This window comes from Acipenser ruthenus, chromosome 38 (assembly GCF_902713425.1).
Source record: "Acipenser ruthenus chromosome 38, fAciRut3.2 maternal haplotype, whole genome shotgun sequence".
Taxonomy (NCBI): domain Eukaryota; kingdom Metazoa; phylum Chordata; class Actinopteri; order Acipenseriformes; family Acipenseridae; genus Acipenser; species Acipenser ruthenus.
The window spans coordinates 7,117,249-7,136,067 of record NC_081226.1 but is presented as its reverse complement, the minus strand read 5'-3'; the positions used below and the strand labels follow the sequence as shown (position 1 = coordinate 7,136,067).

Below are 18,819 nucleotides of genomic sequence, written 5' to 3'. Positions count from 1 at the left end.
ATTCATTCATGCACTGACTGAGAAAATAGCATGTTGTGCTAACACAGATCTATATATCAATATAAATAAATCCATGGAGATGTGGCGCTTCCATGTAGATATAGAGCTGGTATAGTGCACTTCTTACAGTGTCACACATGTGTAGTATCAGGTAATTATAGAGATGGGGATACATTCCATTTCAATAGAGACACTTTACTGCTCAATGGAGATGGCAATGCTATGCATGTGACATGTTATCAGTGTGATACCGTGCTGCTACACTGCACACAGTATCACACACATGTATTATCAGGTACATTTAGAGGTGGCATTTTGATATTATAATATGAGATACTTCTAAAACTGCTGTGTGAAGGTTACAACACTATGCAGATATAGAGCAATCTATGTTACAGACTATGCCATCTGTACTTCACACAATATCAGACACATGTAGCCAGATACAGAGCTGGTATCTGTATATTCCAGTATGAGACTCATGTATTATTAGATACAGAGCTGGTATCTGTATATTCCAGTATGAGACTCATGTATTATTAGATACAGAGCTGGTATCTGTATATTCCAGTATGAGACTCATGTATTATTATTAGATACAGAGCTGGTATCTGTATATTCCAGTATGACACTCATGTATTATTAGATACAGAGCTGGTATCTGTATATTCCAGTATGAGACTCATGTATTATTAGATACAGGGCTGGTATCTGTATATTCCAGTATGAGACTCATGTATTATTAGATACAGAGCTGGTATCTGTATATTCCAGTATGAGACTCATGTATTACTATTAGATACAGAGCTGGTATCTGTATATTCCAGTATGAGACTCATGTATTATTAGATACAGAGCTGGTATCTGTATATTCCAGTATGAGACTCATGTATTATTATTAGATACAGAGCTGGTATCTGTATATTCCAGTATGACACTCATGTACTGCTGCTCTGCAGATGTCACCACACTATTTGGGAGGGTTACCTTGTCCCCGTCCTCTCCTGGGGTCCCCATGGGTCCCGCTGGCCCGGGCAGACCCACCAGACCCTGAACCCCGTCACGACCTGCCGGCCCAATTGGACCTTTCACACCCTGTGAGAGAGGGGGGAGGAGGGGAGAAGAGGAGGGAGAGGGAGAGAGGATAGGGAGAGAGGGGCAGAGGGAGAGAGAGGGGGTATCAGACACATTGTAGTGGTTTAACAGCACACAGGACTAAACAGAAAGTTAGTCACACTATTTATAAAGTGTTTGGGTTGGGTGAATCCTGTATGAATGGGGCTGTGTGTGTGTGTGTGTGTGTGTAGTACTGTACTGTTAGTGCAATGTTGTTGTAGTGCATGTTCAGTGTTGTAGTTAGTGTGCAGTGAGTGTGCAGTGAGTGTGTAGTGAGTGGGCAGTGTGGGTTTTGCTGTGTGTGTGCAGTGAGTGTGTAGTGAGTGTGCAGTGAGTGTGTAGTGAGTGGGCAGTGTGGGTTTTGCTGTGTGTGTGCAGTGAGTGTGTAGTGAGTGGACAGTGTGGGTTTTGCTGTGTGTGTGCAGTGAGTGTGTAGTGAGTGGGCAGTGTGGGTTTTGCTGTGTGTGTGCAGTGAGTGGGTAGTGAGTGGGCAGTGTGGGTTTTGCTGTGTGTGTGCAGTGAGTGTGTAGTGAGTGGGCAGTGTGGGTTTTGCTGTGTGTGTGCAGTGAGTGTGTAGTGAGTGGGCAGTGTGGGTTTTGCTGTGTGTGTACAGTGAGTGTGTAGTGAGTGGGCAGTGTGGGTTTTGCTGTGTGTGTGCAGTGAGTGTGTAGTGAGTGGGCAGTGTGGGTTTTGCTGTGTGTGTGCAGGGAGTGTGTAGTGAGTGGGCAGTGTGGGTTTTGCTGTGTGTGTGCAGGGAGTGTTGTGACAGAAATACAATGATGCTTGGTTGTAAATCTCCCTCCCGACCTGTGAGGGCGCTAAGCAGTGAGAACAGAGTTCTTTGGATGGGCTGGTTTGACAGTTCTTTCCCAGGGTCGGGAAGTCGGCCAGTCTGGATGAAGGCGAGACTCCGTTGCAAGAACGCATTGACCCGGAAGGTAAACGATGTGGCAGCCACAGATTGGACAGCATAAAAAGGGGACAGAGAATCTTAATCTGTTCCTGTGTTTGGCTTTATGTATTGGAGACTGGAAGGATCTGTGTTAAATGTACCGTGAGTGTTTTGTCTTCGTTTGTCTAACTGTTACTTGTCTGTTTGTTAGACGGCTAAACACAAGTTCTGGATCTGTCTCCAGAGGCCAACACCCAGCCGGAACATCACTGCACTAAAGCACACTGTTGTTATATTCACCACGAGCACTACTGCACTCACTGAAGGACTGGTGACTGTGTATGTTTTGTCTGTTTGTGTCTGTTTGTTTGTGGATTGTTTGTCATCACCTCTACACCTGCGCACTATAACCCACTTTGCCACAGTGTTTTGCTGTGATTGTGCAGTGAGTGTATGGTTAGTGTGCAGTGAGTGTGTAGAGTGTGTGCAGTGTGTGTTTTGCTCTGTGTGTGTGTGCAGTGTGTGTTTTGCTGTGTGTGCAGGGAGTGTTTTTCTGTGTGTGCAGTGTGTGTGTAGTGTTTTAGTAGTAGTACTGTAGTAAGTGTGTACACAGTTGCTCAGTACTCACGGGAACTCCCTTCTCTCCAGCTGCTCCAGGAGGCCCCTGGGGGCCAGGTCTGCCTGGGGGGCCGATGGGACCACCCTGCCCTGCGGCACCACGCTCACCAGCAGAGCCCTGCAGAGACACCAGCACATGAGGTGTTAATTACACAAACATGCAACACACACGCACAGCGTGAAGGGTCAAACGCAAAGTACACCCTACACACTGTATAATAACAATACAATCTATAACAGAGATACACACACCCTACACACTGTATAATAACAATACAATCTATAACAGATACACACACCCCCTACACACTGAATAATAACAATACAATCTATAACAGCACATAAGGGGTTAAAAATGCAACACACTCACGCACACACACACCGCAGACTCACAGACACCCATACACCACACACACACAGACTAACACACTCATGCACACCACACACACTACACACACACACCCTACACACTGAATAATAACAATACAATCTATAGTAGACACACACACCCTACACACTGACTCACAGACACACATACACCACTCACGCACACCACACACACATTCACATACACAGACTCACACACACAGACTCACACAGACACACACAATCACGCACACCACGCACACACACAGACTCACACACACCACACACACACACAAGAACATAAGAAAGTTTGCAAATGAGAGGAGGCCATTCGGCCCATCTTGCTCATTTGGTTGTTAGTGGCTTATTTATCCCAGAATCTCATCAAGCAGTTTCTTGAAGGATCCCAGGGTGTCAGCTTCAACAACATTACTGGGGAGTTGGTTCCAGACCCTCACCATTCTCTGTGTAAAAAAGTGCCTCCTATTTTCTGTTCTGAATGCCCCTTTATCTAATCTCCATTTGTGACCCCTGGTCCTTGTTCTTTTTTCAGGTCAAAAAAGTCCCCTGGGTAGACATTGTCTATACCTTTTAGGAGGCTGTGTGGTCCAGTGGTTAAAGAAAAGGGCTTGTAACCAGGAGGTCCCCGGTTCAAATCCCACCTCAGCCACTGACTCATTGTGTGACCCTGAGCAAGTCACTTAACCTCCTTGTGCTCCGTCTTTCGGGTGAGACGTAGTTGTAAGTGACTCTGCAGCTGATGCATAGTTCACACACCCTAGTCTCTGTAAGTCGCCCTGGATAAAGCCATCTGCTAAATAAACAAATAATAATAAAATAATACATTTTGAGTGCTTGTATCATATCACTGCGTAGTCTGCTTTGTTCAAGACTGAAGAGATTCAATTCTTTTAGCCTGTCTGCATACGACATGCCTTTTTATCCCGGGATCATTCTGGTTGCTCTTCTTTGCACTCTTTCTAGAGCAGCAATATCCTTTTTGTAACGAGGTGACCAGAACTGAACACAATATTCTAGGTGAGGTCTTACTAATGCATTGTAAAGTTTTAACATTACTTCCCTTGATTTAAATTCAACACTTCTCACAATATATCCGAGCATCTTGTTGGCCTTTTTTATAGCTTCCCCACATTGTCTAGATGAAGACATTTCTGAGTCAACATAAACTCCTAGGTCTTTTTCGTGGATATCTGCTTTATATCCGTGGATACGGGTGCGGGTGCATTGTTTTACATCTTTACATCATTTTGGGTTTGTTTTGTTTAATTGTTTAATTGTTTTGTTAATTGTTTTATTGTTAATTATCACCTGCACCTGGCTATGATTGAACATTAGTGCCAGGTGCAGGGTTTATAAGGAGAGCAGTCAGTCTGCTTGCTGCTGCTGAAGAGTGTAGAAGCCCGAATGTGCTGGTGTGGGTACACCCGTAATTTCAAAGGGAAATGGTAGAGTGAATCCTTGTCTGGGTGTGCTGTTCTGTTTGTTTTGATTTTGTTACAGGTAAACAGCTTAGCTGTCCTGTTTTTTTAGTTAGGGTCCTGTTTTGTTTAGTTATTGCTCAAAGAGAGCTAGGTGTTTATTTTTGTTTATTTTTGTTAATGTGTGTTTTCATTAAAAGAAATCCATTTGTGTGTATTGGGTCAGTGTTTTTTAAAGGGGCAACGAACCGCGGTGAGGGCGATTCTTTTACACTACTTAAAGTATTATTGACTTGAGTGGCTTATTTTTTTGTAATGTGATTTGTTCTGATGCATGTCACTGTTCTTTATTGAGCTGCTGTTCTTGTCAGATTGTTGTTTAAAATTGTTGGGTTAAAAAAAGGGACCTCTGATGTCTTCCTGATATAAATGGAAGTTGATTACTTGTGTTCGGAAATTGTCTTAAAATTATTAACAATCTGTAGTTACTAATATAGTGAAATAACTGCAATAAAACATTTACAAAATTACAGCTAGGCATCCAGATTTGTCTTTTCGCAGGCCAACTGGCCACACACTCCTGAGAGAGAGAGAGTGACAGACAAAGTGACAGAGCCAGTCATCCACGTGCGCTCCGTGACAGCAGGCAGCTCAATATGCATGCTGTTGAACAGACAACACACACACTTATCACGCTCCCAATATTCCCGGATGGACACATCAGGAGGAGTGCAGATCGCAGATTGGATAAAGTTAAAGTCTCACGGATGTGGATCAGATATGGATACCTACTGGTAGCAGTTTAGTGTAGGGACCTGTTATAAGTGGTTATACTGTATATACAAGAGTGTAATAATTGACATTGACAAACGAGCCAGCAGAAGCTTTGCGGCCAGACTGAGAAACGGACGGAGAACATCATCCACTAACAAAACAAAACAAACCAAGACAAGAAAATAAATACAGCAGTAGCGGGGAAACCTTGGGCAGACCTCCGAAAGTAACCTATTTTTAACCTATGCAGTTGAGGGAACTGTGGAGTGTAGGACGGAGACCCAGGCCGCGCGGGTAGCGACGGTCGGAGAACCGCTGCAGAGTGCAGCACCTTAATTTTGTAGTTTTGTTAACAGTGTTTTATTTTCTCTTTTTCTTTGTGCCTTCTGCTTTGATTATTATTTCGTGCACCTGTGTGTACCCAAGGTGATCTGTCAAGCCCTTATACCATTGTTGGTAATAATAGGACAACAGTGCCACCTAGTGGAAATTAATAAATCGTGCACCCAAGTGGTGTTTAACACTACAACTTTCTGTCTCCTGTCTCAGTGAATTCACCACTCTTCCACAGACAGCAAATACTAAATAGAGAAACAATTGGTCCAAATGTATTTAATTATCTACCCAAACCAGCCAATCAATACTTTGCACCGACAAAAACAACCAGTCCTGTACTCGCAAATGCCGAGTCAGCCAATCACAGCCGGGCAGCTCGACTGGAGCTCAGACAACATCTTAATAATAATAATAATCTTTCAACAACAGCAAAGCGAGACACAGACAGTTCAGTAATATATTAGCTTCATTCAGCTATCAGGCACTGCCCAGATAAACTAGAAGCAGCTCTGACAAATAAAACAGCTATTTTAATAAAGTTATTGGTTTTTTCTCTGATTATGTAGGTGATCCTTTATGAACAATGTTGGGACTATTTTCCAAAAACTTCTCAGTGGAAGGGTCCCAAGCAAATCATTAAAAGTTCAAGGAAAATGCAGGTTTTAAAGAAAACAATGAGAACAATATTTTTTTAATAGTAATAGCGCCCTTTCGATGAAGGCTCTACCTTGACTTTCGTTGTGTGCTGCTCAGAACTCCAGTCCCGGTCAAATTACCACACGGTACAGCCTTCATCACTGAAGTGTGTCCTATGAGAGGTCTGGACACACGCGCACACACACACGCACACAAACGTGCACACGCACGCACGCACACACACACACGCACGCACACACACATGCACAGACATGCACACACACACAGACACACGCACCCACACACAGACACACGTGCACATACACAGATACAAACGCACACACACACGCACACACACGCACGCACACACACACATGCATACATATTATTCTGTTTTGTTATAAAGTCTCGTGACTCACAGCAGGTCCGGGGGGTCCAGCTGGTCCTTCATTACCCTTCAGCCCTGTGCCGCCCTGAGGAGAGAAAGAAGGAGAGGGAAGAGAATTAATACAGGAAATACTGATAGCAGCAGGGTCATGAACATCCCAACTTCACTACCTACGCTCCAAAATAAAAACATTTTCTCTTATGATAGAACTTGCACGCTCTCAGCTGGGTCGGAATGAGCTGGGTCAGGCTAGCTATAATAACACACTCTGAGCTGGGTCAGGCTAGCTATAATAACACACTCTGAGCTGGGTCAGGCTAGCTATAATAACACACTCTGAGCTGGGTCAGGCTAGCTATAATAACACACTCTGAGCTGGGTCAGGCTAGCTATAATAACACACTCTGAGACGGGTCAGGCTAGCTATAATAACACACTCTGAGCTGGGTCAGGCTAGCTATCCCCTCTGACACCAGCACAGTAGCCACACAGGACCCCCCCCCCCCCCCCCCCCTGATATATTTATGTGTGTGAGAATACATTTTCATAGATCATGTTATTTGTGCTTATGGCGCCTCATGCTATATATTTAATGGCTCTCATTTGAGACTCTACCTTCGTTTTGAACCCCAATGACAGAAGGACCAGGCAAACCGCTCTGCTCTAAGTGACGCCACCGCACTGCTTAAAGCACATCCAGAACTTCATCGAAGGAAAGTAATTCTCCCTGAATGTAGCTGCTGGGAACATTCTTTCCCATTCCCTGTACTTGTTATATTAACAGAATGCTTCGTTTATTGTTTATTACAGTCGTGATGATAAGCAACTCGTCCGAGTTAGAAAATGAACATGCTGCGTAGTTAACGCTGGGTCCATGTCTCCCACGCTCGGGACAGGATCAGTGATACAGTGCAATGTGCTGTGTGGAGCGTGGCTTTGTTGTTTGGAAGGTTGATGTAGACAGGTGGGTGTTTATCAGGGCAGCGCTCCTCACCGCAGTGCCCGGCAGACCCCTCTCTCCAGGGAAGCCCCTCAGTCCTGCTGGCCCATCCTTGCCTGGGGCCCCCATGGGGCCTGGGTCTCCCTTGGTGCCCTCCTTCCCTGAAGCCCCTGGCAGGCCCTGCTCTCCGGGGGGCCCTGAGGGGCCTGGGTGCCCTCGCTCTCCCAACGGACCGCTCTCTCCGGAGGGGCCCTGCAGGGAAATCATACAGCCAGCAGTGAGTAATACCACACACACACCGGTCAGTAATACCACACACACCGGTCAGTAATACCACACACACACACCGGTCAGTAATACCACACACACACACCGGTCAGTAATACCACACACACACGGTCAGTAATACCACACACACACACACACCGGTCAGTAATACCACACACACACACACACAGGTCAGTAATACCACACACACACACACACACCAGTCAGTAATACCACACACACACCGGTCAGTAATACCACACACACCGGTCAGTAATACCACACACACACCGGTCAGTAATACCACACACACACACCGGTCAGTAATACCACACACACACACCGGTCAGTAATACCACACACACCGGTCAGTAATACCACACACACACACACACACCGGTCAGTAATACCACACACACACACACACACCGGTCAGTAATACCACACACACACACACACCGGTCAGTAATACCACACACACACACCGGTCAGTAATACCACACACACCGGTCAGTAATACCACACACACACACACACCGGTCAGTAATACCACACACACACACACACACCGGTCAGTAATACCACACACACACACACCGGTCAGTAATACCACACACACACACCGGTCAGTAATACCACACACACACACACCGGTCAGTAATACCACACACACACCGGTCAGTAATACCACACACACCCACACCGGTCAGTAATACCACACACACCGGTCAGTAATACCACACACACCGGTCAGTAATACCACACACACACACACCGGTCAGTAATGACAGCAAATGGTCAGACATTGCAATATAGACACTGGTCAGTCATATACAGACACCGGTCACTGCCACAGTGTTAACTACTTATAGTAACACTGTCTTCCTAATTCAGCAGTCTCTGATTTGGAAAGTCATTTTTTGACTTGGGTGCTAAAAGGAACATGTAAACCGTCAGCATCAGGAGAAGAAAAAAACACATTCGCAACAAGCCTAAAGCAAGTTTAACACACTACAGGAGAGTCACTAAAATATTTATTACAAACACATTACAGTACTGTGGAATGTAATCTATATAAATTAGACACGAGTTTATGAAAACTGTGTTTTTTAATTCAGTGGCAGCTGCAGCATCACGCATTGCATCTTGTTAATACTGTACCACCTAACCTTCACTATCTGTGAAACACACAGTGCGGAAATCCCAGCCTAAAACACAATAATAATAATAATAATAATAATAATAATAATAATAATAATAATAATAATAATAATAATAATAATTACCACAACATGCAACCCGCTATAGGTCAAGCTGATCGTTACTCCAAAATTGTTTTTAACATCACTGATCGGTTTTTTATTTATTTATTTATTTATTTATTTTTAACGTTATTGAGTATAATTATTTAGTTATAGTTAAATATTCATTATTCGTCCTGCTCTGGATTCAAGGCGGAGCACTTTTTTATTTGTGTACATTGAACACACAGAGGGGCGTACTTACAAAGCACTTACAAATCTGATTGGCTGGTAGGATGGGACCAGCAAATCAGATGCAGGTTAACACGAGCAGGAGAAGAAGAACACGCCCACTGCTTGTGTGGCAGAAATACTGTAAATACCAAGGCAGGGCGATCAGTGCAGTTTCATTGATAAACTTAAATAATGTTATTAACTCTGCGCATTAAAAAATGTAATTATTGATATCCAGTATTTATATCGATGTACATAATGAGGCATGGAATCAATTGAAGAATCGATTTTCGATTTAATCATAGCAGCCCTCTCTATACAACACCGATTTTTACATCGTGAACGGAGGATTTTCAGAAGAAAACGTTTCATGGTTACCTTGTCTTTATGTCTGTTTCTACCATTATTTATTTATACTGTGCACTGTTTTGCATGTTAACTGTGTTAATCTGAAATAGTTACACTGAAAAATAATATGAATATGTTGATGCAAAATGTAAAAACGCAGATGTTATGGTTGATAACGCAGATTTTGAGATGGTATGCTATCTTCATTTAGCCTCTGCACTGTACTGACTAGCTAAACCAATACAATGACTTTGTTACACAGCAGTGACTGGTCTACACTGAGCTGTATTGAGCAGCTAAACCAATACAATGTCTTTGTTACATAGCAGTCTAATACCTAATAAAGGGTATTGACCAGCTACACTAACGCTGGGCTGTATCATGACCAATTAGCCCCCGAGCTCAACCCCAAACTCACCTGGGGTCCCACCACTCCAGGGGGTCCGGGTGGGCCGGTCTTGCCTTGGAAACCCTACAGAGAAGAGAGACAGGGTGAGAGAGAGTGTCAAGAGAGGGTGAGAGGGTCAGAGAGAGGGAGAGAGAGAGGATAATAGAGAGGGTGAGTGAACGGGCCAAGAGAGGGTGAGTGAGCGGGTCAAGAGAGGGTGAGAGGGTCAGAGAGAGGGTGAGAGGGTCAGAGAGAGGGTGAGAGAGGTTGATAGTGGGTCAGCGAGTGTCAGAGAGAGGGTAAGATAGAGGGTCAGAGAGGGGGTGAGAGAGGGTGATAGAGGGTCAGAGAGTGTCAGGGAGAGGGTGAGATAGAGGGTCAGAGAGGGGGTGAGAGAGGGTGATAGAGGGTCAGAGAGTGTCAGGGAGAGGGTGAGATAGAGGGTCAGAGAGAGGTTGAGCGAGGGTGAGATAGAGGGTCAGAGAGTGTCAGAGAGAGGGTGAGATAGAGGGTCAGAGAGAGGTTGAAACAACTCCCATAGTAAATATTTCATTTTTGGCCATCGCTTGTAGTTCACATCTTATAGACATTGCCCATTTTATTGGGTACGAGTTAAAGACTCTTCTAAAACTGCAAATGATTAGAAATGAACTATCAGCAGGACAGTGGCTCAGTTGTTGGAAAAGTCGACACATTTTCGAAGACAGAGAACATCGAGATCTCCTGTTTTTTCCCTTTTAGATAAAAGTAATTCTAACAGCAAATTGGAGTAAAGCATCTTAGAGAATCTAATGCTTGATAATGGGGGGGGGGGGTGAAGTGGACACTGGACTCACCACTTCTCCTCTCTGTCCTGGGTGTCCAGGCAGCCCGTCCTTTCCACTGGGTCCCTGGAAACAAGAGCACACAGAGAGCGATGGGTTAGACACAAAGACAGCCATCGAGACACTGAGACACTGATACTGTCAAACCTGCTTCATACCACTCCACAGAGGAGCTTAGAGACTGTGACAGACATCAGGACACTGAGTCACTGAATACTGCACTGATACTGTCAAACCTGCTTCATACCACTCCACAGAGGAGCTTAGAGACTGTGACAGACATCAGGACACTGAGTCACTGAATACTGCACTGATACTGTCAAACCTGCTTCATACCACTCCACAGAGGAGCTTAGAGACTGTGACAGACATCAGGACACTGAGTCACTGAATACTGCACTGATACTGTCAAACCTGCTTCATACCACTCCACAGAGGAGCTTAGAGACTGTGACAGACATCAGGACACTGAGTCACTGATCACAGTACTGACACCTGTTTCATATATATATAGAGAGAGAGTGTGGTATAGGGTGTTGTATGATACAAGCTCCACCCACGATTGAGAGGTCACAGCGGATACCCAGGAGTGGACTGACTGGCCGCTCCAGGGATGGGAACGAGACAGTCTGATCCATTACTGCATTTAGTAAGACACATCTACAGCTAGGGACAAAAGTGTTGCATCACCTACAATTTTAGGATTGAGAGAATTAAAAAAAATACTAGATCTGAAAGTGATGTCTTTCCATCTGATACAGGCAATGTCAGGGTTCTCCCCAGGAATTCTGTACAGCCGGGCGGCAGAACATTACAGCCGGGAGCACTTTTAACAGAAAAATAAACTTACCTTAAATATATAATACAACAAAGAATTTAAATAATGTGTTGTCTTCCGTTGACTATATCTGGTTGCACTTTTTAATGTTCTACATTTTCTTTTTCATGACTTTTTTATTATGGTAAATTACCTGCTTATTTAGGCACTCTACGATTTGACTGGGGAAAGATAACATAGGGTTATTGGAGTTACTGCTTCATCTAAATAGTTTTCTTTACGTTAAGTTTTCAGGGCATTTTGTTAATGTCTATTTTTGTTTTTCGCTGTTCTACATTTTTTGAATGCAACTCTTCATTTTAACCATTTTTTAACACAATAGTAACACAACATCATAACTGTTGCATGAAACCGCAGTGTAATAATCCAGCACCTCTGCACTTAAGCATTTGTATGTCAGCTGACAACAGCTAGTATCCCATCACGCCTTTCTTCTTAAAGGCGTACAGCCTCTATAAATGAACCCCCAATATCTCACAAGCACCTGGGTACATATTGTTACGATATCACAACAAAAGGGATATGCTTTTTTTTTTTGGTGCATGTACAGCTATTATGTACTATATATCACCTTATAGTACAATAATACAACAAAAAATGGACAATGATAATACCCGAAAATAATCGTAATATTTTTTTCATAAAGTAGCCGGCGCAAATATTCTTGAAAAGTAATTGTTGACGACTGTAACTCGCCCTGGATAAGGGCGTCTGCTAAGAAATAAATAATAATAATAATAATAATAATAATAATAATAAATACAGTATTAGGCGGTGGATTGTGCTGATCGTCGGCTTATTTTGACCCCCTGCATTCAATGTCACTATTTTTGCTTTGAAAATAATTAGTAATTTTTTTAGCAGTCATTTTTAACGTTTTAGCCTCTCGAAGTGCTTAACACAGAAGACCCACCCCTTCAACTCTCTGATTGGTTAAATTTTGTGTCAAGACGTAACACAGCTGTCATGTGGTTCCAAGATTGTTTGTTTTTTTTTCACCCAGCAACGTGCACCTGATCTAGTCTGCTAGAAGCGCATCCTTATTGTTAAAGGCACAGTAGCATCTGTAAGACGGGCGAATCAGGTTTTTTCAGCCGGGCGGCGACAGCCACTTTGACTGAAAAAGCCTGAGGAGAACCCTGTATGTGATACAAGCTTTCTCTTTCCAGCTGTCAGCTACAAGCCATCTGATAGGCCGTTATTTAGGTTATAGCAATGCTACAAAGACTGATGGCTGCATCTCATCTACATGGCTCTGTACTCACTGGGGGCCCCTTCGGTCCCGGGAATCCATTGGGTCCTTGAGGTCCTGGCAGACCCTGCAGACAAAAACACAGTCAGAGAATCAGAACCTCTGCAGTCGAGGGACCTGGTGAGAAAACCTGGAGACTGGTCTGAACTTGAGACCAGTATGAGACCAGCAGCGTTACTCACCCTCTCTCCTGGTGGACCAGCCGGGCCATCGCTGCCAGACGTACCCTGATGAGAGAGAGAGAGAGAGAGAGAGAGAGAGAGAGAGAGACAGACAGACAGACAGACAGACAGACAGAGAGAGATGCATTATTGAGTATTATAAGAAATATCAATAATAAAACACATCAATACAGCAGAGTACATTCATCCTCTGTTCCCCATTGGAATTGTATTAAGAAGAACATAAGACAGGTTACAAATGAGAGGAGGCCATGCGCTTGCAGTTTCAAGTACTCTTTCTGTGTACTTTGGTCTTGGTCCCTTGTACACACTCTGTAAAGTGCCTTTTCTCTCTGTACATGTAGCCTCTGTTCCTCATTGGAATTGCAGTATTTCCTGAATGTATCCCAGTATGCAGGGCCATGCCTGCTATCCCACTCTGCCACCAAGTGCATGGCTGTGAAAAACCTCCATATTAATCAGACATGGTATGCTATAGAGAAAGCTATACCACCTGTAGAAGCTCATTTACAAATGCTTTAGACAATACATTATCATACCCGTCAAACCTTTATGAGCCCAACTTGTATACCAGAGCTTTGAAACCCTGAAGAAAGTCTTCGGCTCTGACTCGAAAATAATAGCATCAAACAATATGAAAGAAAAAACAGAGAACTTCTCCCAGTTTGTTAATTGAAATCTGCAGGAAATAAGCTTTTTCATTATTATTAACATTAACATTTCACATTTTTCTTACATGGAATACAAAGCCGTCAGGAGAAGCCCTTATCAAGCCACGAAATTCGGGTTTGTCCTCCAATTCCTTAAGGTACCGTCCACTGTACACCTTTCCAGTTTGGTGTTTTTTTGTTTGCTTCAGTCTTTTTTGAAGGAAGCGATCAGTGACGTGCGTAAAGGTATGCATTATTAAAGGTTTTTAACGCGGGGTCACATTTGAGTCCAGTTTTTAACGTGGGGACTTTGTCCCCTCCCCACCTCACCCCACACTGACAGCATCCCCTGTGTGGTGCACGACTCTCACCTTAGCCCCTGGTTTGCCTGTGGCCCCTCTGGGTCCCCTCTGTCCCCTGGGGCCCTGTGCAAAAGAAAAGGAAGAGACAAGATGATTAACATACAGTTGATTGAGCAATAGCCATGATGAATAGTTGTATGTGTGTTGTGTATACACACAATGTACTGTGAATATAATTTAAATGGAATGTGATAATAATGATAACTGCATCATGTGCTTTATACAATGCAGTACTGCTGCTCCTTCATCAGATTGCTGGCATCTCAATTTGCATTGCTTGAAAATCGCTATAGGAATACAAAGCTGTGGATAAGGATTCACATTATATACATCCACACACACTCAGGCCCAAATTTATAAAAGGAAAAATGGATCGCAAAAAGCCGCGTAAAGTGCGTGTTCAGTACGGCCGCACTCAGCGTCAAAATAACGACCTATTTTATAAGACTAATTAGGTGAAGCAGGCGATTCCGCAATCAAACAATTTAAATACCCCTCACAGCAATTAGCGGTGAATTACAAATCTCTCACAAGAAATAGCGGGTTTGGGTCAACCCTGCGTGTGTAGGCTACACATTCCAAAAGAAAATGAATGGCACACTGTGGCAATGTGGCCACGCCCTTGAGCGTAGTTGTGTTATATGTTGTATGTTACGTGTTGCGTGTAAATGTTGGTGTATAGAGATGGTACACAGGATATAAACGGGTCTGTGTTTCACGTGTATTTAAAAATGTAGATTTGTATTTAGGCACGAGGATGGCACAGATCACTTCACGTGCTGGTTAAAATGTAATGTGTGGTCACGGGAGTACACTTAATTAATTCACGTGCAGTTGTACCGAGATTCCAATTGAATGATTGACTAGCAATCGAGTCTCGGTACAACTGCATAAAAGCAGCATGTTTTCACTCACTCGGGGTTGGATGTTCGAGAGTGGAGAACGGGAGAGAGAGAAAGGAGAAATACAGTGAAGGTGAAATAACAATTGCTACAGCGTGCTGGAAGTGCCAGCACGGTACTTGTTTAAACGTTCGTCCACTTGTTTTGTGTGTTAGTGCGTTTTGTTTGTCTTTTTATTTTGGCGTAAAGTGCCGTGTCCTGTTTTCTGTTTGTTCAACCCTTTTATTTAGTTTAATAAACGCTGAGTGCCACCATTGCACTCAGCATTACTCATCACCACCGTCTGTCTGTATGTTTCTTCCGGGTCTGACGTGTCACACTCAGCCAGCCTTGTGACACACACAAAGACCTCAGCCTGGTACTAGCCATGGGGATGAGGATGCTCAGAAGCGAAAACTGAAATTTACCCATACAGAAGTCAAGATTTTGGTACAAGCAGTATTTGTAACACATGAAGATGTGTTGCAAGCTCGAAATACATCACCAGGACAAAGGAATAAAATATGGAATGTGCGGTGGCTTCTTAATAAACAAATGAACCACTTCAGAGTTTGTAGTCTAGGTTGCTTATACATTACGACGCATCATCCAGTTACTGTGTTTCACATATTAGTTCAACTTCTTATTTCGTATAGTATAATTTCTGGCTGTGACAGAAATACAATGATTCTTGGTTGTAAATCTCCCTCCCAACCTGTGAGGGCGCTAAGCAGCGAGAACAGAGTTCCTTGGACAGGCTGGTCTAACATTTCTTTCCCAGGGTTCAAGGGAAGTTAGCCAGCCAGGAAGGGGGCGAGACTCCGTTGCAAGAACGCATTGACCTGGAAGGAAAACGATGTGGCAGCTGCAGATTGGAGAGGCGGCTGCACTCATTTACCAAGGGGTCATTTGTGACAGCATAAAAAGGGACAGAGAATCGCAATCTGTTCATTCGCTTTTGGTTTTGTATTTAAACTGAGAAGAACTGTGAGAGACCCCGTAAAGAGAATATAACACAGATCAACACACACACTCCCTGCACTGTGACTTATAAAACACAGATCAACACACACACTCCCTGCACTGTGACTTATAAAACACACATCCACACACACACTCCCTGCACTGTGAACTATATAACACACATCCACACACACACTCCCTGCACTGTGACCTATATAACACAGATCAACACACACACACTCCCTGCACTGTGAACTATATAACACAGATCAACACACACACACTCCCTGCACTGTGACCTATATAACACAGATCAACACACACACTCCCTGCACTGTGACTTATAAAACACACATCCACACACACACTCCCTGCACTGTGACCTATATAACACAGATCAACACACACACACTCCCTGCACTGTGAACTATATAACACAGATCAACACACACACACTCCCTGCACTGTGACCTATATAACACAGATCAACACACACACTCCCTGCACTGTGACTTATAAAACACACATCCACACACACACTCCCTGCACTGTGACCTATATAACACAGATCAACACACACACACTCCCTGCACTGTGACCTATATAACACAGATCAACACACACACTCCCTGCACTGTGAACTATATAACACAGATCCACACACACACTCCCTGCACTGTGAACTATATAACACAGATCAACACACACACTCCCTGCACTGTGACCTATATAACACACATCCACACACACACTCCCTGCACTGTGACCTATATAACACAGATCCACACACACACTCCCTGCACTGTGAACTATATAACACAAATCAACACAGACACTCCCTGCACTGTGACCTATATAACACACATCCACACACACACTCCCTGCACTGTGACCTATATAACACAGATCCACACACACACTCCCTGCACTGTGAACTATATAACACAGATCAACACACACACTCCCTGCACTGTGAACTATATAACGCAGATCCACACACACACTCCCTGCACTGTGACCTATATAACACACATCCACACACACACGGTCCCTGCACTGTGAACTATATAACACAGATCAACACACACACCCTCCCTGCACTGTGAACTATATAACACAGATCAACACACACACTCCCTGCACTGTGACCTATATAACACACATCCACACACACACTCCCTGCACTGTGACCTATATAACACACATCCACACACACACTCCCTGCACTGTGACCTATATAACACACATCCACACACACACTCCCTGCACTGTGACCTATATAACACAGATCAACACACACACTCCCTGCACTGTGACCTATATAACACACATCCACACACACACTCCCTGCACTGTGACCTATATAACACAGATCAACACACACACTCCCTGCACTGTGACCTATATAACACACATCCACACACACACTCCCTGCACTGTGACCTATATAACGCACATCCACACACACACTCCCTGCACTGTGAACTATATAACGCAGATCAACACACACACTCCCTGCACTGTGACCTATATAACACAGATCAACACACACACACTCCCTGCACTGTGACCTATATAACACAGATCAACACACACACACTCCCTGCACTGTGACCTATATAACACACATCCACACACACACTCCCTGCACTGTGACCTATATAACACACATCCACACACACTCCCTGCACTGTGACCTATATAACACAGATCCACACACACACACTCCCTGCACTGTGACCTATATAACACAGATCAACACACACACTCCCTGCACTGTGATCTATATAACACAGATCCACACACACTCCCTGCACTGTGAACTATATAACACACATCCACACACACACTCCCTGCACTGTGATCTATATAACACACATCCACACACACACTCCCTGCACTGTGAACTATATAACACAGATCCACACACACACTCCCTGCACTGTGACCTATATAACACAGATCAACACACACACCCTGCACTGTGACCTATATAACACACATCCACACACACACTCCCTGCACTGTGATCTATATAACACAGATCAACACACACACCCTGCACTGTGACCTATATAACACACATCCACACACACACTCCCTGCACTGTGATCTATATAACACACATCCACACACACTCCCTGCACTGTGACCTATATAACACAGATCCACACACACACTCCCTGCACTGTGACCTATATAACACAGATCAACACACACACCCTGCACTGTGACCTATATAACACACATCCACACACACACTCCCTGCACTGTGAACTATATAACACAGATCCACACACACACTCCCTGCACTGTGACCTATATAACACAGATCAACACACACACCCTGCACTGTGACCTATATAACACACATCCACACACACACTCCCTGCACTGTGATCTATATAACACACATCCACACACACTCCCTGCACTGTGACCTATATAACACAGATCCACACACACACTCCCTGCACTGTGACCTATATAACACAGATCAACACACACACTCCCTGCACTGTGACCTATATAACACAGATCAACACACACACTCCCTGCACTGTGATCTATATAACACACATCCACACACACACTCCCTGCACTGTGAACTATATAACACAGATCAACACACACACTCCCTGCACTGTGAACTATATAACACAGATCCACACACACACTCCCTGCACTGTGACCTATATAACACAGATCAACACACACACCCTGCACTGTGACCTATATAACACACATCCACACACACACTCCCTGCACTGTGATCTATATAACACACATCCACACACACTCCCTGCACTGTGACCTATATAACACAGATCCACACACACACTCCCTGCACTGTGACCTATATAACACAGATCCACACACACAC

At 44.0% G+C, this 18,819-nt stretch overlaps 1 protein-coding gene across 11 annotated transcripts in view; it reads right to left on the bottom strand.

The window, feature by feature from the left end:
- Positions 1 to 18,819, bottom strand: part of LOC117434268 (collagen alpha-1(XI) chain) — a 154,744-nt gene that overhangs the window by 43,273 nt on the left and 92,652 nt on the right. For all 11 annotated transcript variants that reach the window (XM_059008792.1, XM_059008791.1, XM_059008795.1 and 8 more), the window contains 9 exons: positions 14,101 to 14,154; positions 13,080 to 13,124; positions 12,911 to 12,964; positions 10,820 to 10,873; positions 10,014 to 10,067; positions 7,560 to 7,757; positions 6,597 to 6,650; positions 2,637 to 2,744; positions 988 to 1,095 (listed from right to left, as the gene is read on the bottom strand). In XM_059008792.1, the coding sequence (XP_058864775.1) occupies positions 988 to 1,095; positions 2,637 to 2,744; positions 6,597 to 6,650; positions 7,560 to 7,757; positions 10,014 to 10,067; positions 10,820 to 10,873; positions 12,911 to 12,964; positions 13,080 to 13,124; positions 14,101 to 14,154 (729 nt within the window). The remainder of the gene's footprint in view (positions 1 to 987; positions 1,096 to 2,636; positions 2,745 to 6,596; positions 6,651 to 7,559; positions 7,758 to 10,013; positions 10,068 to 10,819; positions 10,874 to 12,910; positions 12,965 to 13,079; positions 13,125 to 14,100; positions 14,155 to 18,819) is intronic.